Source organism: Pistacia vera, unplaced genomic scaffold (assembly GCF_008641045.1).
Source record: "Pistacia vera cultivar Batoury unplaced genomic scaffold, PisVer_v2 Contig104, whole genome shotgun sequence".
Classification (NCBI taxonomy): domain Eukaryota; kingdom Viridiplantae; phylum Streptophyta; class Magnoliopsida; order Sapindales; family Anacardiaceae; genus Pistacia; species Pistacia vera.
The window spans coordinates 503,323-526,432 of NW_022195071.1; the positions used below are offsets into that span (position 1 = coordinate 503,323).

Below are 23,110 nucleotides of genomic sequence, written 5' to 3' on the forward strand. Positions count from 1 at the left end.
TCAATAAAATTTTTTTGATGATGACCAATTCCATCCGTTTAATATCCATACACGTTAACGTTACAATAGAAGAGTGGATACGTTACGTACCATTACCATCATAAAACATAAGAAAATAGCTTTTTCTACTTCTACTTTTTCATTTATATAAACAGATTCTGGAATATTTCTTGCTTGGTGTCTGTCTACCTAACTTCATACATTTAATATTATTCAAAATTATAATTAAAAATATAAATGGAATGTATTTATTATAATTTTATGTACTTTAAAATCCTACAGAATGCATATATTTTATATTTTAATTCCAATAACTATTAAAAAAATATCCCACAGGACCCACATCAATAAAACACACAAATTTCATCATTATATTACGTTACAATGAGGGAAATTTTGCATACTAGAGAATAAAAGTTATTGTAATACAAAATTTTGACAAATTCTTGATCATTTGATTCATTATAATCTAACGACTTAAAGATTATTTAATTTACATAAAAAATAAATTAAAAAAACAACTCTAACTTTCCTCCTAAGTTTATTACATAAGATTGATTCAAAAGTTAAAAATTCGTGTTACAATTATATGAGAGTTTGGTTATAGAATTATCGTATTTTCACGTATCAAAACTAATTTGGGTAGCAGAAATAATGGACACCATAAAATCAGAAAACAAGCCTCACAAAAAGATCTAACAAGCATTCTTTGAATCTATTGTTCTAATATTCACTTGTGCAGCTATGCACTTGTGCTGAGCAAACCCAGATGTTCTACACCTGTATAACGACATGAAAAGAGAGACTTCATTCTCTCAACACAAAACATTTCATTGTCAATTCTTCTGAAACCATACCAAAAACAAGTTAAGATCTCATGTTATTCTGACTGTTAATATTTGAACGGTATGCACACCGTTAATGCCACTAAAGACTTACATTCATACTCAACCTTTTCAAGTAAAAAGAGCATAGTTCCTATGATACAAACTCATTGATGATTCTTCAGCATTCAAGGTACAGAGTCACCTTTTTATGCTCCTTAAAAGGCAACTTCAATCTCCAATCCTTCCGTTTACAGCTTAGCGGTCTACCTTTACTTTGAGGATCCCTGTTTTCCTTTACATCAGCCAACTTCCAAACACAACTCTCTGAATCCATTTCTATGTTCTCCAACAGGAAGACTCCATCCTTTTCTGTGCAATCAGACTCCGCATCTTCATAGCACACTGTCACTGGTAAGTCCTTAAAACGACTCAAATCATCAGGTACTTTAAGAATCCGCTCTGCACTTGGAGTTGATACCTTAGAAAAAACAAAACCTTTTTTTTTTAGAGATATATCTTCGAGGCATTACAGAATGTATTACTGCATTCTCACTGAGCTAAAATTGAGCAACCATAAAGAAGCAAAGGTACCATTCATTTTGTTACCTCAAGGGCCAAATCATCAGGTATTTCTCCTTGAGCTCCAACCTCATCTAGTTTTTTCTTGTATTCTTGACTATAGTTTTGAAGCTCCTCAATGCTAGGACACCCATATCTAATCAAAGCCATGTCAGTGAAACAACTGATCAATATATACATACGAACGAAAATATATGCATCATGAAATGAGTATAAGTACTCTACACACAAGTACAAGTCAACATTATTAAAGCCATAAAACAACATAATTTGACACAGAATTAGAAATTTGGTCAAGAAATAGAACAAACATTGTGTTTGATCTCAGGGTTTTATCTGGACCAAAATGGACCACATTTTGCTCATAATGAGGTACGAAAGTTTGAAAGTGTACAAGAGTATATTCTACCTAATAATTTTAACTATGTCACTATTTATTTGCTGCTGAATCCAATTTAGAGTGTGCTTAATATTGAACTTCAAAATTTCTAAAACTAAATTGTTTGATTAAGGTTCTGAGTTTGACTATGGTCTATACTCCAGCAGGAGTCGTTATTGAATTGGCACCTAGTACTCAACTTCAGAAATCTTCGGGTTTCTTCACCATTAACAAGTTTGATAGGTTATAACTATGGAGAGCCTTACTTGTGTGACAGTTTGTCGAGTCTCACATAGACATATCCACGAGGAGTAGTCTTGAAAGCATAGAGTTTAATGTCATTGCCAAACAGCAACAAGACCTCATGGGCAATAGATAGAGCCCGTTCACCCCAAGAGACACCTTGCAACACCACTCCACCCCCATCCCCTCCATCACCAAGCTGCATTATTGAAAACAAAATTACAATTGAAATCTTATAGCTTAAGCAAAATCCAAATAACAAGAATGTCCAAGCCAAAACATAGCACCTCAGGCTCGGCCTCATCCTCCTCTTCCCACCCATCTGTGGTTTCTCCCTCTTCAGTTTCTTCTTCATCTGCAAAGCATTGCATACATCAGAAACGACAGCAACATAGTTTTCGACCGACACCGTAACAAAAAACTACTAGTTTCCCCTCAAATAAAGAGGGTAGAAAAAGCAACATTTAGAAACAACCAGTAATCCTAAAATCCAGACTCTTAAATAAAAATGTGAATGAGTAACTTGATAATAAGGAATAGGACAATTTTCAAAGGGCCAGGTTCTTCTTTCTATATTTCATATTTGATATTTCAAATGAAAAAAAAAAAGAAAGAAAGAAAGAAAGAAACAATAAGTAGTAGCATTTTGCTAAACATGAGATAAACAAATAGCTGCAACAAAAGGTCGGAAGGAAGATGGTAAAAGCAGAGAATTAAGAAAGAAGAATAGTTTTAGGGAAAGAGATTTTCATTAGTACTTAATGAAAGCAAGGCCATGGAATAGGACATTAATCAAACATCTGGAAAACATGTTTACAGAAGCATGCATTAAGGTGAATAAGAATCCACAATGAGCAAACATTAAACAAATAAATAAATGAAATAATAGAAAAAAGAAAAAAAAAAGATTTACAGTGAACTGGGTGTTGGTCGTGGTGGTCTTGACTTAAAGTAGAAGCGGTGGTGATAAGGAAGCGAATAGGAATAAAGGAGGTAGGAGTGGGTTTAAGAGAAGAAAAAGAGGAAGGGATTTGGAGGTTTTGTATAGTAATAGGATTAGGAGGATGCTTCAAATAACAATAACAATAAGAGAGGCGTTTTGGGAACACATATGATCTGCGGCTGCAAGCAGTACGCAGGATATTCTGAGCAAGAACCATGCCTCCCTTTCTGCTCAACCTCACTCAGAGCGCTCGGTTCGGTTTTAATGCAGAGTTATGTTTTAAGGTCGATGCTCCTAGTTGGTTCGAAATTGATCAAAATTCAAAAATGATTCAATGAATATAAATTGATGGAGATGCAGGGGATCGAACCCTGTACCTCTCGCATGCAAAGCGAGCGCTCTACCATTTGAGCTACATCCCCGATGTGTTATCCTCTTAATAGTTATTTTAAACAAGAACTAGTGGCGCTGTTTCAGTAAATATTTTTGTTTATTTTAGTAAATAATTAATTGCTTCTTATAAAATAGTTAATTAAATATTTATTACTTTTTTTTTCAAATTTCTTTTTTATGACCGAGGGTATCCGAGCCAGCTTACACATACCTCACATAATCTCCCAGGACTCTAAAACCATTGTTTTAAAACCCAGCCCGGCCCGGCCAGTTGAACCGGTTTAACCAGGACCCAACAGCTTCAACAGGTCAGGTTTAACTTTTCTGATTTACCCCAAAACCCTAAAATTTGGGAGGATGATCAGCGAACAATCGATGGCCAGAAGGTTAGGGCTTTTGAAGACTAAGTTTCAATGAATGCAATAGTGGTGACGGCGTTGATTTCCGATGAATAAATCGATCGGAAATCAAACAAACGTGGCAGCGGCAACAATGAGATTTTTCCTGTGATTGGTGAGGCTAACGGGGGTGGGGTAAGGTGGGTTTTGGTCAGGAGGAACAGATGAGTAATTCCTGGGTGATGGGGAGGTTTGTCGGCGTCGGCGTGGATGAGATCTGGCCTAGAATACCTATGTCGGTGTCGGTGAGATCTAGCCGAAATCAAACCTATTACGGCTAGATCTTGGGTAGATTTTAATGAAAATGGGCTCAGGAGACGATTGGGGTTGCATCTGGGGTGTCGCCGTTGCCGATCAGTTGTCGGTTGGTTTTCATTTGGGGTGTGTTTGATAAAGTTTAAACATATAGGGACTTGCAGGTAATATTCAGGGGTGTATTTATTGAGTTTTAAAATTTTTTGTCAATCGGGACCTGGAAACTTTGCCAGGTTTCATCTCGGGTTGGGTTTTAAAACATTGTCTAAAACTACTAACTGGATAAGAGTTCTAATTACTACTTCTATTAGCAACCGAAAAAAAATTTAAAGTCAGAACTTCTTGAGTAATACACTTAAGGGTTCTTATCGAATCACATGACCACCAAAATATAGTTATTTTTCACATTTTGTTCGTCTCACATCGAGTTCAATAGCAGTTTTTTTCCTCGTNGTCGACAAAGTGATCAGACCGGGGACCTACCATCTCAAAAGATTGAACGGCTCCAAGGTACCCCGAGCTTGGAATGTCGAGCACCTCCGACCATACTATCAGTAATCCCGAACTCAGCTCTCAGTTTGTTAATTCCCTTTTTAAAATATTACTCTGTTCGCTTAAAAACAGTTCGCATGTGTTCTATTCGCGTGTAAGAATATATGTAATCGCTTATGTAAGTCACAATTGTAAATAGTGCATATTTATGAGAAAACGAAATGCAATTGTAAAGAAAATATGTCTTCATTTATGTACAAAAAGTCGACTCGATTACAATGGGGGCAATTCATTACACTAAGGCTGGTCGGGGGCATCCTTCGAGCCGGAACCACCTGCCTGATCGGGTCCTTGGGCGGCCGCGGCGGCCTGGTCGTCCTCCTCGGCCATGATCCGCAAGGTCGCCTGCCAAACCTCCGGGAGGTCGGACGTGTCCAAATTCGGGTTCCTCGCTCGCAGGGTGTAGATGGACCCGACTGCCCAGTCCGCGGCCTTCTCCTCCATCTCCTCAGACTGATTTTGCATTTCTACAGTCAGAGAAGCGATTCTCTCCCGACTCTCCTGGAGCTCGGCCTCAAGAGCTAGCCTTTCTTGTTCGGAGGCCTGATTGTCTTGTTCAGCCCGCTGAGCCCGTTCGAAGGTCGCCCGCATCTCCTGGTCCTTTTCTCCGACCTCCTTGGAGAGCCGGGCGGTTGTCCTTTGGAGTTCTTTAATCTCCTCCGCACGTCGGTCGAGTTCCGCCTTTTGGAAATCCACCGATCGTAAAGCAGCATCTTTTTGGTTCAGATACCTGTTTGCCGCTTCGAACGCTTGTGTTCGCTCAGCTTCAACGGACTCCAAGCTCTGTTTTAGCTTCGCGACCTCCTCCTCCAGGTCGCTTCTCCCCTTTGCTTCCCCCAACCGCGTGTTTTCCATGGCCATCCTCATCGCAAGCAACCCCTGCGAGCACGATGAGTTAGAAATAAATCAGAATGAAGTTTTAAATACAGCTCATTTACCTTGCTCAGATGCTGGAACGACCTGGTCATCAGGTCGTCGCCCGTGTCGGCGAACTCGTCGTAAGACTCCGATAGCTCGCTCTCGAGCAGGCCATAGACAATCGGCTGCAGGTACTCGGGCAGACTCCCCAATGAGTCTAGAACAGGCGCGTCCTTCGCCCTATCACCGGTAACCGCCTCGCTCGCGGGCTCCTTGCCCGACCTCCGGGATCCCTGGCGCGACCTCAGAGGCTCTCCCTCAGATTCAGTCTCCGACTCCTCGGGTTGAATCTGCTTCCTCTTCTTCGACCTCTGGGCCGGAGCCTTCCGCTTTAAGCGGGCAGTGGGCGCCTGAGCGGCCTGTTCCGTCCTGGTCGCTCCTTGCACAGGACGGGGCTGGGAAGCCGGGACTGTTTGCACCGGCTGTGCCGGGACAGGACGAGCAGCTTCAGCCGTCCTCTCACTCCTCGATCGAGGGAAGACGAATGGTGCTCGGCGTGGCTGTCCGGACTCCTTTGGGGGCATCGTTTCTGCATTTAAGTTCGTTAGTAAGCAAACTTATTCTACGACCAGAAAGGGACCGATATAACTTACCTTCTGGGGGTTCTAACGACGCCTTGTCGCTGAAAAAACCGTACTTCCGCAAGTTCGCGGTTGTCACAAGCTTCCTCGCGTCGCGACTATCCTCGTCCAGTACTCCGAAGGATACAAGCCTGTCTGGGTCAGCGAGTAGTGCCTGCTCGGTCGTTCTATTAACTGCAAAACAAAGCAGGTCGTTATTATGGATCAGGCGAGCAAATAATGAACCCAGCGAGAGAAAACCTACTTGGATTTTGAAAACGGCAGTAGCCGTAGTAAAAGAAAAAGAAGAACTTTGTCTCGTAGGCCCCCGCATTGCTAGGATAGCTGTGTATCCCCGCGGCAATGGTAGGTCGCCGAGTAAATAGTACGAGTCCTTGTCCCTACTCTTCTTAAGGTAGTAGGCGACGCCGAGCTCCACCGCCGTTGGCTCTCCCAAGCCGCTCTCGCAGCACGCGATGTACATCGCGACAGCGATGACATACGCGTTTGGCGTCAACTGCATTGGTGCGATCCCGAAATGATCCAGGACCGACCTGATGAAAGGATGGAAGGGAATCCTCCCTCCACCCTTGAAGATCTCTTCAGAGATCGCGGCAAGGCCATTGGCAGGGCGCCGTGACGATCTGGTGTGGTCGAGGAACACCTCCGCGCGAATATCAAACTGCATCTTTATTCTATTATATTCCTCGGAGGTGAGAACCGAGTAGACATCGAGGGCTGCGTCCTCGGGGACTTCCCGCGAGGACGAGCTGGCTCCTTCCTCGGGTCTGGATGTTGACGGTTCCATTCCAGTCTGCAACATCGACAGACACGGTCATTAGGGCCTTCGTGTTCGTCCCGCGTAGTGGCAGGGGACATCTTAAAATCTACAAGTGACTCGAGCCGCCATCCACGGCTCGAATCCAATGGCGGCGTCGCGTCTCCGGCGAAACGCCGGGAGACCCAACGCCATTATCCAACCAAACCAGTGCAAAAAAAAAAAGGGGAAAAGAAAAACCTTACTCTCTGGGATGCGAAGCTGAGGCCGAAACTCGTCCCAGTTGCCTGAAAAGCGCCGATCGGAAGAAAATTGTTCCTGGTGTGTAAAGGTTTGACACTCGAAGCGAAAGAAATTTCGGTGACTTCATCAGAAAAATGCAAGTCTTTATATATGGATTGCGAATCGACGGTTACCACCCCTTGGAACTGAAACGACAACCCACTCTCTCTCTCCCCGCATTAGATACGCCCCACGTCGCATTAAATGACGCGATAATGGTCGTCGTTTCGAACGCGCTGCGCAACTAATGCTGTCAAACGGCGTCAGCTCAGCACACGATGCATTTAATGTGCCTGACACGCTTTAACGCGTGCAGAGCTCCTGACAGCGTAAAACCAGGTTCATCGAATCTCAAAGGTACAGAGGAGCGTCCCTCAGATCCAGGTCGCTAAGATGAAGATTGTCAGGTCGCTCTGGCAAGGAATTGCGCGAGATCGTGGTCGCCAAGTGTCCTGTACCGAGCTCATCCCGTTCAGGTCGGAGCGACCAAAAACTCCGATGTGACTTAGTTTCCAAGGTCCGATCCTCGAACCTTAAAAACTAGGGGGCTTCTGTTATGCCCGGGAAAATGAAAGGTTGACATGGGAAAGTCACGTGGGGGGTGACCTGCTCCCGTCAGAGCAACACTCACACGTCAGACCTGCCAAATGGTATGGAGCCCACACGCGTCCATTTCCCTGCAATAAGTCGTGCGAAGTCAGCTTGGGAAAGGGAAAATGGGACATAAAGCCGGATTATGTCCTGACAATCACACCAAACCATGGATTTAATGATGATTACACGCTTCAGTTTGATATATAAAATGAAGAAGACCCCTTCATTAAGGGGATTCGGTCATTTTTCATACAAAGAAATCTCTCTCTCCTGAAAACATTTTTATTATTTCAACTTATGTAAGTCAGCCCGCAGTTGCGACCTGACCCACACTCATATCAATACAAATCAGTGGACGTAGGACATGCTACCTTAGCATCCGAACCACTTAAAAAACTCCCTTTGCATTTATTTCGCTTTCTATACTCCATTTTCACGTGTATTTAACAGCCAATCAGCGTTAGTCACGTGAGAATTCGTTGGTGCGTAAACTGAGCATCAACACCATCAAATCTAAATTTAAAATTTGAACCATTTTCTTTTAATAAACCAAGTTTGTAACCCGAGGAAACATAGCTCCGACCTTGGCCTTCAAATCCCAAGGCCCGCGCCGGGGTCCCAGGGGATTTGCCATCCTTTAAGTATAAATTTTTCTTGTCACAAATCGCAAAAATCGCGTATCGTATCGTGTATCAAAAACTTAATTTTTTTAATCGTATATCGCGTATTATATCGTATCCTAAGATATGTTTTTTTCAAAAAAAATTAATAAAATAATCAAAATTTTCTAAAAATTAATATCATCCCCAATATTAATTAAAGAATTTTGTGGTATTATTGGATTTAAATTACGGTATTACATAATCAAAATTAAGAATCTATATTATTTTCTCTTAACCATTCATATCATTTCCAAGATCAATGTCAATATCTATATCTCCATTTATATTATTATTATCATGTAAAATGGGTAATACATATTCCTCTTCACTTTCTCTATACAAAATGGATAAATTTTGACAAATTTTAGTGACTCAAGTTGGGTAACCCAGTTTAGAAGCGAAATTTTTTTTGGACCTTTGGCTCAAATTAATAAAATCGTATCGATTTATGTCAATATTTTTAAGGATACGAACGGATACGTATCGTATCGTATCGTAAGATACATATCAACATATCGAAAGGTTTAAATACACTCTCTGATACGTATCGTTGACGACCTGTATCGAATCGTATCGTTGACGACCTGTATCGAATCGTATCGTATGATACGTATCGAGTATCGTAGGATACTAACAACCATGGTCACAATTATAGTATTTTACAACTTTTTTTAAATAAATTTGTTTATTGTATATATCCTTAAAAGAAATTATTAAATTTATTTTAAATCAAGATAGATCTTACGGAAGAGGATTAGGTTTTATAGTAAAAAAAAATTTTTTAAAATACAAGTAAAACCTTTTTCCCTATATAAGAATAACCTCTATGTAGTCATAAATACATTATTTCTTCTCAAAATGTGACAATACATAATAACACACAGAAAAAACAGCAAAGAACATAAGATTGAGTAATGGAGTTATTGCACAAAAACTGCCCCTTCCTCACTCACCTCCTCAATCTTTGCACACCGACTGCTACAGAAAAATAATCATTTTTCTTTTTCTTTTTCCAACAAATAATTATCTACAACCTAAGTATAGTTCTAAGTGTATCACATAGATTTTGAATGGTTTGTTGCTCTTGATTTGCTTGCAACTCTTGAAGTGGCATCTCTTCATAGCACCTACAACAAATTTTATACAAAATTATGCAATAACTCTTTTCATATATAAGTTTCTCAAATTTTAACTTACAGAGCAAAAAGTATAATTGGGTAAAAAGAGAAACCTTACATTTTGTGGTAAGCTAAAGCTTGCGCTAGATTCAATAGTGTGGAACTTGAAGTAAGCCTTTGGTAGACATTTGAAGGAAGGGGCATCTGCCGTGCAAAATATAGTTATGAAATCCAAAAAAACTGGGCACACACACAAACACAAACACAAACAAAGAGTTAAGTGTAACCTCATTTTGTCCTCTACGACCCTTTTTTGACTGTCCATCACCAGTGAAAAGCTCCTGCAGTGCTTCCACTGCTACAGTTTCACTGTTATCCCGCCGCATGGCTCCCACTACATTGTCTGACAAGAGAGATATTGGGGAAATATCAGTGGCCCTCAGAAACGGAATTGGCACTGTATTACCAGCAGCATATATGGACCAAAGCTGCAATGATAGAAAGTACCAAATCAGTGTCCAAGCTGCAGTAATAGGGAAAAGAAACAAAAATCCCCTGCAGTACCCCCCAATACATTATTCAAGAAAAAACAAATATAAAAAAATAAAAAGATCCTAACTCAAGCATAAAGACAGGTAAACAATTTGACAGGCAAATCAGGAAAAAGAAACTAATAAACAAAAGCAAGAACATGTCATTCTTAATTTCAATACAAGAATCCCTGAGCTTATCATGAATTAAATGACTGCATGTCCAGAATTAAGTCACACATTCATGATAAAGAAAATTTGAATAAAAGCTAACTATTTACATGTCCAACAACTCGAAATATTATGTACTTTCATGAAGAACTTGCAAGAAACCATTCCAACAGCAGATTGGCATAGGAGCTGAGGTTTCAACTTAGATCAATTTATATATAAATTTGGAGAATATGATTTCCATTCACCTATCATTTAGTATATTTGATTTCAGAAAAAAAATATAACCTTGTCTTGCAATGCAAAAGCTTTCCTGGAAGCACTTTCATTCTTCGTTGTTCCACTAATCCTATTGATGCCACCCCCAACCTGTCCTTGAGAAATGTTGTTTATCCTGAGGTTCTCATCAGGAGAAACAGATATTGAAGGAGAAGAAGCCTTTATGGTCTGTGCAGCAGCATGTGATTCTGAAATCAAATTATTGCTCACCACAACATTTCCACCACCGTCCACCCTGATAAAAATACCAAATGAAGCACTTGAGTGGGTAAAAAGTATCCAGTTTCAAGCAGACATATGACAAGATTTAATACTGAGAAGTTACAGTTGAATTTACAAAACTGATAGGTAATATTTATATAATACCACAAAAAACAAAAATAAAAAAAAAAAAGAACGAAAATGAGAAAAAAAAAAAGATAGGAAATGTAAAGGTAATTAAATGAATACATGAAGTACATACTGTAGTACTACCTAGTTTCAGCTGATTTGTCCCCATTGTCACTGATTGAAAGGGCATCAGCATGTCCAAGATGGGATGAAGATTCTTTGGTAATGGAAAGTTGATTCCCACTAATTGTTTTCTCAGTCTCATCACCACCATGAATTACAAAAGTGCCAAAGTCACCTGTTCAACATAGATTGCACATAAACCAGAAAGAGAACGCAAAAACAAATAAATAAATTCTTTATTTAATGTCCAATCCTATTTTCCACAGGAACAATTAAAATTAGTATAAGCTAAGTCGCCTTGACATGTTAACAATAGTGTAAAAAAAGAAACACCGTCATGCTACAACAATCTAGCTTTTGTTGAGGACTAAAAACAAAACAAACCAACATTTTCCACCAAATCATAAAGCTCTCCTTGAAAAAATTACTCACTTTATCAAGTTAATTGAACAAATCCATTTCTGTATAAGATCCCTACGATATAGGTTGCTACCTGATCACCAAATGAGCTCTACACTTGCAGGGTCTCTAGCACTAGTAGCATCATACTTGGGCGAGTGGTCCAAGGTTCAAGAATGGAGAATTGCTGGGTTTGAATTCTTTTATAGCTATGTAGCATCATAAGAACTCTGTTTTCATAATGGGCATCCGACAGGCTCTCTTAGATCTTCAAGCGAGTTGAGACAAGGAGACTCTCGCACACCATTTCTCTTCAATTTGGTGCTACATTAAGTAGAATGATGGACCGAGGAGTTGAAGCCAGAATGGTTAATGGCATTTTATTTGGCAAAAACGAAATTGAAGCGACTCACCTCAAACTTCTTGATGACACACTACTATTTTCTACAGGGGATGTATGAAAAATAGCCTATGGCTGATATATGCTCAAAGTTATTGAATGCTTTAGCATCTCTTTCAGTCTTTAAAGTTAACTTATCAAAGAGCATTATAGTGGAGATTGATTTACCAAAGACGGAATCCATCATTTTGCATCTAAATTGGATTATCAAGTATAAGATACACGATGCAAGCAATATAGACATACCTTCTTCCGTATCATCCAATATGTGTTGGTTCCTCGAAGCACTAGTTGCAAGTACTTCATTTGCCATAAGTCCAACATTGTGAGGCCTTGATGGAACAGTGTCTCCATAATCTTCGTTTAATTTCGGACCTACTGGTGCCTGTTTCAGACCATAAACAGTTAACAAAATGGATGATATATCATATTTAAATTTTGCATACGTTTAACCTATATGTGTGTGTGTGTGTGTGTGCATGCATGTTCTTTAGAGCACGTAAAATGATTAGATAGATAAAGAATCTAGCATACAGTTGTTCCTGATATTTCCGGAGCAAGATTCTGTTCTTGCTGAGCCATTGAGGCCCTAATTCGCCTAGCCTTTTCAATCTTTGGAAACATGGCAGAAGCTCCACATTTGCATCTTTCAACGAATTTGTGCTAATTTTCAAAAAACAGAGAAAAAAACCTCCAAGTAAGAACAAAAAATTAGAATAAAAGTGTACACGGTAAACAAAAAAGCAGTTATCCAAAACTAGAAACAGACACATATAAACTCACAATGTGGTTGCCTGTTAAAAGACATGCATTTACATATAAATGCCTCCAAAGTAATTCATACCCCCTAAAAGAGAACAAGAAACTCCAAGCCAAGGATGGTTTCTATTATCATTCTCCTCAAACATCTTTATATTTTCAACTATCAAAATTTTATAGCTAATATGAATTTAAAAATCACACGGTTCTCCAAGTAATGATTGATGAAATTCATTTGTCTTGTAGTCATTAAGAGGTCAAACTACTATATGCCCCATAGGAAACCATGTTGTGGTCAAACTTGGAAAAATCCCTCAAACACTTGAAGTGCCTTTAAATCTATATTCCAAGCTACAAATCAAATAACTTTAAGAAAACAAAGAATCAAACACGAAGATTAGACAATTTGGGAGCATGGTAAAATATACCAAATTAGCAACAAAAAATTTTAAACTTTATTCAACATTGTAGCCAGTCTTGGAGCAAAATGCATACAATGTCATTTCACCAAACTTCATAAAAACTCAATTCAGGAATAAAATCATTCGAAAAGACATAGTTACTGTACCTTCAGCATTTCTGCTGCAGTGGGACGTAGACGTGGTTCTTTTGTAAGACACTTTGCAACAAAATCATGAAACACAAGAGACCTGCAATAAGAATCATCCTAGTTTAAACACTACAGACATATGATGTTCATCATCTGTAAGCAATAGTCAAATAACATTGCGTAAAATATGTGGACAAGTAATGCTCATTTGTCCTCGCATTTTGAGTCAGTCATTAATGTGTCAAGATGAGGAAATCTAGGAATCAAAATGCAGCACCAGATGAATCCACAACCTCATATTAGTGGATGGAAGTAGGTAAAAAGAAACAAATTAATATTAGATAGCACAATCATGAACCACTTAGCCCAAGTGATATCATATTTCTTGATACTAGTTTACTTTAATTAAAAAAGAAAAGGACAATTGGTATACAAAAAACACAACGTGAATTTATGAAAACGTCAGCCAAATGAGGGAAATTATAAGATAATCACTTTCGGAAATATTTACCAAACATAGATTTGTAAAAAATTATAAAATAAGAACTGTAGCTTCTCAAAATCAATCTCAAGTGGGCCCTGAGTTTAAGGGAGTTTGGAAATTGACAAGCAATATTACAAGCAACAACAGTTCAAGAAAGCCACAAATTGAGAAATTATAATTACCAGATATTGGAATATAAAGCAACAGACAACAAAAGAATGAAACTATAGAATGCATTTATCAAAAGCTAAAAGTGGAACAGAAAAGGAAATATGACAAAGAAGCTCTTAAAATGTTCTCATCATGTGTCATGAATCTGATGACTACACCTGCAACAAGTGACATGATTCAGGGAGAAGCACTTTGAAGAGCAAAATGGCCCCAAAGTACCAGGGTTGTAGAAAGTTATGATGGTCTATGATTCAAGGTAGTACATTGTATGGAGAATGATGGCCACAAATACAGGTTGAAAACTCCATAAAGCCAAAAGAATAATTTGTTAAGTTTTAACATCGAAAATCCAAACTTCTATGCCAGTTGCGAGCCAATGTTCTACATACTTCTATTAAGAGATTGTTGATATAAAAGAACAAAAGACAAACCATTTTTCTTTATCCTCAAGCATCGGAGCTGGCTCAATGGATATCATGAACAAAACCTATCATACACATTTAGTAGAGTTACATATCCTTGTTAATAATAAAACGGTAAGCCATAATTAAAACATTTAGAAAATAAATAAATGAAGATAATGCATTGACTTTTGTACTATAAAAAAAAAAAAAAAAAAAAAAAAAAAAAAAAAAAAAAAGAAGAGCAAGGGATACTTCTATAATCTGGTTTGCCTACAATACCAAATGGAGCCCAATCTTTAGTAATGTTACATATCCTTGTTAACAATAAAACGGTAAGCCATAATTAAAACATTTAGAAAATAACTAAATGAAGATAATGCATTGAATTTTGTTCTATAAAAAAAAAAAAAATGGCCAAGGGATACTTCTATATTCTGGTTTGCCTACAACACCAAATGGAGCCCAATCTTCAGAGTATATCATATATCCCCTATGTTTAAAACATGAATCAGAGTTTAAACATCATATATGCCCTATGCTTAAAACATGAACCAGAGTTTAAATAAAAATATAAAAGTTTTTAAGTGCATCAATTCAAGAACACATAAGAGAGGCCAGAGATTAAGTATTAAAGGCACTAACCCTCATTGGATGGACAGTTGACCTTGGAGGAAGACCCTGAAAATGGTAAATTCACATTATAACTTGTCAAGGATCATTTCACAAAAAGTGATAAAATCTCAAGCACTAATGCAAAAATTCTTTGACAGGTTGACAGATGGGAATGTCAAGGTTTATCAACCCAGGTTTACAGTACACTTCAAGCTCCCAACACGATATGAGACTTCAAGAAATTCATGTGCTTATTATTATACTGAAACAACTTTGGCTGGAACTGACACGACTCAAGCTCACAATGACAAGGGAGGCAAGAAAAGATATAATCTACACAAATTGCTAGTTAACAAAAGTGTTCTTTGATGGTCAACTTTTCAAACTATAGAGAAACATACCATCATTTATGAACTGAATTTACATACCTCTGCCATTTCAATCGCAGACACACCAAGAGCCCATACATCCACCTTGAAGAAAAATTAAAAATGCAACAGGTTAAAATAACCGGTGAGTTGATCATAACAATAAAGTTGCAAATAACTAAAATTTTCTATGAGTTTAACAATCAAATATTACTCGAACCTTTACCAAAACAATTCTATTAGTAAAAAGATCAAAAAATATATATATATAATAATAATACATTTAGTACCTTCCCTCCTCCCAAATACTAAATGCATTTAAAATAATTCCAAACTTCTTAATAACATTCAATTGATTTTTATGCATTTCTAGCAATTGGTTACCTCATTTTCAATGTGTGTGTGTGTGTGTGTGTGTGTGTGTCAAAAGCAGCTGCATTCCCATTTTAATGTACCATCAAGATAACATTAGTAAATAACTAGTGCATGAAAGTATATTAACAAACACATGCAAATTATGTATATAATTCCTAATTCCACTCCTAACAGAAGAGATAGAAAATTGGTCCAATATACAATAAGAGAGGCTTAAAAGAATTCAAACAAATAGAGATGATACCTTCCCATCATAGCGACTTTCTTGAATAACTTCTGGAGCCATCCAATGTGGAGTGCCAATGAACTAAAAACAAGATAAATAATCATCAGACGTATCATTTTCCAGAACAGCTCTGTACCTTAAATGTTCAGCCAACAATGAGAGGTATCTAAGGGGTATTAAGCACAACAAATTGTACATTTTTAATATCTCTAGTTTATGTTTTCTATGATATATAATACAGTAAAACCTCTCTATAATGATACTCTATATAGGAATAACCTACATATAGTCATAAAAAATTCTGGTCTCAACTTGGGTCAATTATAAATAAGAATAAACTCCAAATTGTAATGAACTATAATTTTTCTAGTTCCCGTCTTAAGGAACTTACCTCCACATAGTGATAATTATTTGTATATTGCAAAAAATATATGTACTCGTTTTTTGAAACTATATCTATCTCTTTTACCAATGTCTATACCTTGTATTTGACATGCTCCATTAATTAATTATTAGTGTAGTACATATTTTACCTCTATACCACTTGCACTAAGGATAACTAAGTCAAAACAATAATTTTTATAACTACATCTCTATTAAGTTTTAACCTCCTTATAGTAATAAAATTAGTTTGATCTTATCATTATAACTATAGAGAGGTTTTATTGTACAATCTTCCCATTTTTAGAAAAAGTTGAATGATTCAAAAGGTTACTGACCTGAAATACGATCTTGGTAACCTTTTACTTCTAGAATTCATAAAGAATGTACTGTAATTTATAACTTTGTCAGAAATCCCCAAACATAATTAATTTTTTATATCATAGAAGCTTTCCCAGGAAAACTCTTATAATTGATAGAAGCCAAATCACCTAGAAAATTTATTATCCTAGTACCAACTTCTGCTTCATAGACATGTAACGGAACAAGAAAAATTAAACTATCATATACCGTGTTGCGCTTTGACATGGTCCTTGTAAGCTGGGCTGCAACCCCAAAATCACCTGTTTATGCAATAAAAAAAAAAAAATAAAACAAATTCTAAATTAGTTTTGCAACATTCTAACTTTGCAGTGGGAAACCACAAACTAAAAAGGCAAGGTTGGAAAAGAGACGCGAATAATTAGTTTTCATGAGTATACAAACAAAGAAACAATTAACAGAGTCAAAATCAGGAAATGAGAAGCAAAGCCTACTACATGTGCTTCCTCTTTTTCATTTCCTAGTAAATTAAAAATGATTAGTTGGTAGGAACTCACCCAACTTGACCTCTCCTTGTTCAGTTAACAAGATATTGCCACCCTTGATATCTCGATGAACTTTGAAAATCGAGTGCAGATAAGCAAGGCCCTACATTAAATAAAAATTGCTAAGGCAAAGTTTACTCCATGTAATGTGGAAAAAGGAAGTCATATGAAAATTTCCTTTCAATGTGCTTGAAGAAGATTTTGGATAGATGTGTGATACAACATTGCTTCATTTGGAAAAACCTTCATTTTCAAACTAACCATGTTATGGATACCTTTAAAGCTTCCCTACAAATATATGCTATCTGATACTCCTCCAACGGCTCCTCAGCAACATTCATCAAGTCAGCAACACTTCCACCCCCACAGTACTCCATCACTATCTGCCAAAATAGTAAAAACATTTATTCCAAACTCAGAACACTCAAGGATAAAATATCTATCAATTAAGTGATACTTTGAAAAGAATAAAACGTAAAATTCCATTATGATTCAATGAGCTTAGAAAGCAGTAAGCAAATGCTTTTGCTCCTACCCAAAGATACTCTTCGCCTTGGTAACTCCCAAGGTAGCGCACGACATTAGGATGACTACACTGCTGTAACATCTCAATTTCCCCACGAATTTCTTCGTAACCCTCCTCCTGTATATAAACAACATCACAACTTATCCCCAGTAACTGGCACAACTTAGCTAATCATAAAAATCAATTTCATGCAAACCAATAAAGAATGCATACTCCTTCACTTAATGATATAACTTTGATGGCAACAAGCTCTGATGTTTTGATATCTCTAGCCTTGTATACAGCCCCATAAGACCCCTTCCCTGCCTCCCAAGGGGACCAAAAAGAAAACAAAGAGAGAATCAAATAATTATAAAAAAAAAAAAAAAAAAAAAATACTGCAAAATTAACTAAGCACATGGAGAGAATAAAAAATTAAAACCTAAGAGCCTTAAAATCGACCCAGTGTGAACTTAACAAGCAGAATTACACTCCATTGAAAAACTTAATAAGCTTGAACCATCACTCATTTTGCATCAAAATAGCCGACTGAACACTCCAGAATTTAATTAACTTAAAATTCTAACGGAATATACATTGACAAAAATCAAAATTACGGGCACCGAGCCCACCAATATACAATGTGAACATAAACTGTATAACAGAAAACGAAACGCACCAAGCTCGTTGAGCAATTCATACTTAGTGGAAGGATCTTCTCTAGTAACACTGTCCGGAATCGAACTCGACGAAACCTTACTCTGCTGTCTGGCCTCTTCCCCGTGCAACGAAGAGCTACTCCCAAACCTTCGCATACTCGCAACGGCTCTCCCCATCGTCGAATCATCATATCTTCCACTCCTCCTCACGGTATCCGATGAATTTTTATCGCTCGATCTAACTACAAACGTACCGTACTCATCGTCGCCATCCGGTTTTTTGAAATCCCGAAACGGTTTATTTACTATGGTGCGACTGGTTTTGGTTTTGGTTTTCGTCTTGGTCTTGACGATCATTGTACCGAAATCTCCTTCGTCGTCGTCTTCGTCATCAAGTGGAGTGGCGCCGAAGTCTTTAGGGAGGCGTTTGAGAAGAGGAGGGAGTGATTCGTCGTCTTCCATAGCCGCGTCGTTTTGAGGAAAATTTGTTGAGTTGTATTCGTCGTCGTCATCGTCGTCATGGATTACGACGGTGGAGTAGAGATCCGGTTTTGTCGGAGCTTTGCGGGGCCGGCGAGACGTGAGTGGATGATCCATTTTTTTGACCCACAGAGAACAGGCAGAAAGCGCTTCAGTTTTGTTTGTCGTGGTGGGAAGTGTAATGCCGAAACTACGGGTTAGTTGTTAATGGGCTCAAGCATTCCTAATCTTGGGCCAGCCTTCACCATAATGGTAAGTGATTTTCCTTTTAGAGCGGTGATAAAATGTTCCTTTAAGCCCACCATTTTTACTAGTAGCACCGGTCTGTTATTTTAATAAAGGACAAAATAGTAATAAAAATGAGAGCGTTTTTATTTTAAAACAACAATTAAGCAAACTTTCAATTACACAAACAATAATAATTTTACTAAAATTTCTGTCTCATGATTGATTCACAAATCTTGATATTCAAACTTGAACAAATTCTTTTACAAGCGGTTGTGGTTTGGGGTGCGTTAGGGGTGGATAGAGCTCTTTGTTCTTAAGATTAGTGTTCGAGGCAGTTTGCGCGTGTCTCAACTAATCTTCAAGGTCCATTGAACACCCTACAAGCCAAAAGGTTTGAATTCAATAACTCAATAAATGGAACAAACCTCCTTGATCGGTAGACCAATCCCTCGAGGTTTATTAGTTTGTTACTTAGCTTTTACTACCAAATGTCATAGTCTGATCATCTACATTATGGCCCTGGATGAATGAAACAAGAACAGAATGAAAAGAAATCTTGATTATTTATTGGAAGAAATATGCTTATTCTAAAAAATTAAATGGATAAAAATTCACAAATTTTTATTTTAAAAAAGTAAAAGTTTTATTGAATTAGAAAGAAATAAATATAAAGTTAAACTTTTATCCTCGTTTAAATTGATGATGAGATCAACTAATAAAATAGGTAGGAGCTAAAGATCATGACCATTTCTGATGATGCAGAGATTTACACCAACCAGAAATATGTGATTGACAATGTTAGAATCACGTAGGATGTGTGAGTGATCCCAATGGATCAACAATGAAATAATATTACGATGGATATGCTAGGATTAATCTAGAACAAAAAGAAACAATATTATATGTTGGGACTAATCTAAAACACAAAGAACAAAAAGTGAATCTTTTTAAGTAGTTTTATTGCACCTAATGCAAGGAATACATCCACTTTTATGTTATTGAATACATGGAAACAATAATTCAAGTTACAAAAAATATGCTTTTTTGCTGCCAGTTTTTCTTCCCTAAAAACAGGTTACAATTAGGTTTACCTATTGTTAGTTACACGATTGAATGAGAGATAAACTCAAATTCAGATAAATGAGAAGTTGCGTGATCATTGGCCTTAACTGTAGGATTCATATTGCGAGATATCTGTATGCTAAAGGGGATTTTATCCTCTTAAGATTCCCCGCACACCAATTTCTTTATTAGTTACAATTATGTAAACAAGCAACCACGAGCGGTCAGGTTGTTATTATTACAATTCTTGAATTGAATAAAAAACTGGTTAGTCAGTTTAATCAAAACCTCCAATCATTTATTTAAAATGGTTTTTTTTCTATTATTTGTACCGTTTCATTTAACATAAGTACATAAAATATATTTGAGGGTGTCAACGTTAGTTTCTCAAAAGTGGGCGATAACGATAATTGAGTGGAGAAGTTCCGGTGAAAAACCATCTTTTGTTCCTGAAAATCTCTATTCTGTGCTGTCTTCAGCTTTCCTTTCCTGCGGCGTGGCAGCCGGGCGGGCGCGGGCAGAACATTTGACACCAAACCTCAAAGGTGGAAAATAATTAACTTTTTTTGGGTATTTAAATCATATAATATTTTATTATAGAGGTATATTATATTAATGGAAAGAAATATCATCTTGAAAATTATTGAGAATGTTTATAGAATATGTTTCGTTGATTCGAATAAATTAGTGAATAATATGTTTTGTTGAGAGAATAAATAGGTGAGTATGTTATATAGATTAATAAATTGTCATTCTTTTTAAATATTAATATAATAGTATTTTTTATTATTATTTTTTTAATCATTCTTTTAACCCCCTATATTTGAAATTTTGCTAAAACACCCAAACCATATAAAACTTTAATTTATAGCAAAATCACCCCCATCCACCCCCAAGCCACCACCGGCAACAAACCACCACGACTGGCCGCCACGAGCAATCGATGGAATAGTGTACGACTAGCCGACAAAGCTGAAAATGGTCATGGATCACAAACCCATGGCCAAAAAATGATCAAATCTATGGTTATTTCACGGCTACATCTTTAGCCATAAAACGGCCATAGAAACACCAGATCTAGCAGTTTCCGACCATGGATCTGTGGTCTATGGCCAAAAAAGGCCTTACAGTTGCACGACCGGTCAGATCCCGCTGGTCGTGCACTATTACAACGACTGACACCGATGGCCGACGGTGGTAAGTCACAGTCAACGATAGTCTTGAGTGGCTAGGGATATTTTGTTAACTTTTAAACTTTTTGTGGCTGAGGTGTCTTAGCTAATTTCTCAAATGTAAGGGGGCTGGAATAATTGTTATTTGGTAGATATTTGAGGGTAATTATATCCGAAATGGTTTTTAATTAAGGATAAAATGGGTAGAAAAATCAGATTATCTTAATAATGTTTTAATAACACCCCCTAGCAAGATAATAAGATTACCCCCCCACATTACCAACAGTAAATACTATTTATAATAAAAGATTATCATAATATTTTATTACTTATAAATCAAACACATGAATCTTACCATATAAGCTAACATTACCTGTTACCTTATTTTAGCTTGATCCAGACGGCCTTTTATATAAAAATGATGTCAAGGTTGATCGGTTTGTTAAGATTAGGAAATGATACGCATCCATTGACTTAAAGCATATAATGATATGCATGTTGGATATATAATAGACATAATTATTATAATAGTAATAATGTATAACAAAACATATATTTTAAATTAATGTCTTTGGAATTAGGCACCTGAATAAAATCCAGCCCACATTCCCTAGTTAGCTACAGCCTACAGCTTGATTTATTCTAAAAGCATCCTCAAAGACAAAGAATACTAAATATGCCCCAAATCTTGTATTACTATTGCCTAACTACGGAAAAGCCTAATTACAAGATCTCTATAATCTGAAAAAGTAACATATCTTTACAATTATATAGGTATTTAATTACTAAATTGGGATTAAATTATGCCTTCTTGGCATGTCCTAGTAATGACTATCTTTGTAACTTGTAAGTGAACTTTCAACACAAAAGCGATCCATGCCATGACCAAAACCAAAAGAAAACAATAATGCTAGATGTACAAAGAAATCTTACAAAAAGTTTTGTACAAAGCAATGTGACAAGAAATTAATGGAAGAGTGAACACAAAATCTTTGTACATGTAGTACTACTCAAAAGTAAATTACACTGCTATCTACTCAATTAATTGATTCATTAATTCATCTTATTCCGATTAATTACTTTCATATATAACTGTTGAGGGAATGGAATATATACTAAGAGATTGAGAATCAACAAAAGAAAATATTGGAGAAAGCAACTGGCACTTTTTTTTTGGTAACTCCGGTGTGAGTCAGTTTATACGTATCTTAACTAATCCCTGAGATCCATTAAGCATCCTACCAGCCCAAAGGACCAAGTAAGTTACAATATTATTGTGGTAAGTGGTCCTAAGGTTTGAATATAAGAACTCAAGAACTCCTTGACCGTCAAATCAATCCCTTAGAGTTAACTGACGCTTCTTTGGCATGAGAATGAAGGGTTTGTTATGGATATCCAAATCCCAAATGCATCTCCTTTACTACCAGAGGGAAAAAAAAAAANATTTCATCAAACCTTGGGTGGGAATATGTCGTTTACTCTTATTATAATAATATAACAAAACATATATTTTAAATTAATGTCTTTGGAATTAGGCACCTGAATAAAATCTAGCCCACATTCCCTAGTTAGCTACAGCCCACAGCTTAATTTATTCTAAAAGCATCCTCAAAGAATACTAAATATGCCCCAAATCTTGTATTACTATTGCCTAACTACGGAAAAGCCTAATTGCAAGATCTCTATAATCTGAAAAAGTAACATATCTTTACAATTATATAGGTATTTAATTACTTAAGTTATGCCTTCTTGGCATGTCCTAGTAATGACTATCTTTGTAACTTGTAAGTGAACTTTCAGCACAAAAGCGGTCCATGCCATGGCCAAAACCAAAAGTAAATTGCAGATACTGCTATCGACTCAATTAATTGCTTCATTAATTCATCTTATTCCCATTAATCACTTTCATATATAACTGTTGAGGGAATGGAATATATACTAGAGATTGAGAATCAACAAAAGAAAATATTGGAGAAAGCAACTGGCACTTCTTCTTTTTTTTTCTTTTTTTTTTCTTGGTAGGTGGGGTGTGAGCTGGCTTGTACGTATCTCAACTAATCTCTGATATCCATTAAACACCCTACCAGCCCAAAGG

At 37.0% G+C, this 23,110-nt stretch overlaps 2 protein-coding genes and 1 non-coding gene across 5 annotated transcripts; all 3 read right to left on the bottom strand.

Annotated features, from left to right (window-relative positions):
• Positions 1 to 714: 714 nt before the first annotated feature.
• LOC116126081 lies at positions 715 to 3,205 on the bottom strand. Its single transcript, XM_031411792.1, has 5 exons — positions 2,942 to 3,205; positions 2,316 to 2,383; positions 2,052 to 2,227; positions 1,434 to 1,542; positions 715 to 1,305 (listed from the first exon to the last, which is right to left on the bottom strand). Exons 1-5 carry the CDS (start codon positions 3,186 to 3,188, stop codon positions 1,006 to 1,008), a joined length of 900 nt encoding a protein of 299 aa, XP_031267652.1. The 5' UTR covers positions 3,189 to 3,205; the 3' UTR covers positions 715 to 1,005.
• Positions 3,206 to 3,320: 115 nt separating this feature from the next.
• TRNAA-UGC lies at positions 3,321 to 3,393 on the bottom strand. Its single transcript has one exon. It is a non-coding gene; the product is annotated as a tRNA-Ala (tRNA).
• Positions 3,394 to 9,190: 5,797 nt separating this feature from the next.
• On the bottom strand, positions 9,191 to 18,732 carry LOC116125612 (serine/threonine-protein kinase 3). Of its 3 annotated transcripts, XM_031411307.1 has the most exons (19): positions 18,094 to 18,732; positions 17,649 to 17,737; positions 17,445 to 17,552; positions 17,185 to 17,292; positions 16,922 to 17,012; positions 16,614 to 16,666; positions 15,681 to 15,743; positions 15,122 to 15,166; positions 14,724 to 14,759; positions 14,109 to 14,164; positions 13,041 to 13,122; positions 12,248 to 12,376; positions 11,960 to 12,098; positions 10,936 to 11,089; positions 10,471 to 10,696; positions 10,321 to 10,371; positions 9,769 to 9,969; positions 9,600 to 9,685; positions 9,191 to 9,490 (listed from the first exon to the last, which is right to left on the bottom strand). In XM_031411307.1, the coding sequence occupies exons 1-19, from the start codon at positions 18,668 to 18,670 to the stop codon at positions 9,391 to 9,393; spliced, it is 2,394 nt and encodes a 797-aa protein (XP_031267167.1). In that variant the 5' UTR covers positions 18,671 to 18,732; the 3' UTR covers positions 9,191 to 9,390. The 3 variants fall into 3 exon arrangements, with proteins under 3 accessions (XP_031267167.1, XP_031267169.1, XP_031267176.1); XM_031411309.1 differs by lacking the exon at positions 10,321 to 10,371 and having other exon boundaries at positions 18,094 to 18,731; XM_031411316.1 differs by lacking the exons at positions 17,649 to 17,737; positions 18,094 to 18,732 and having other exon boundaries at positions 17,185 to 17,288.
• Positions 18,733 to 23,110: the final 4,378 nt, after the last annotated feature.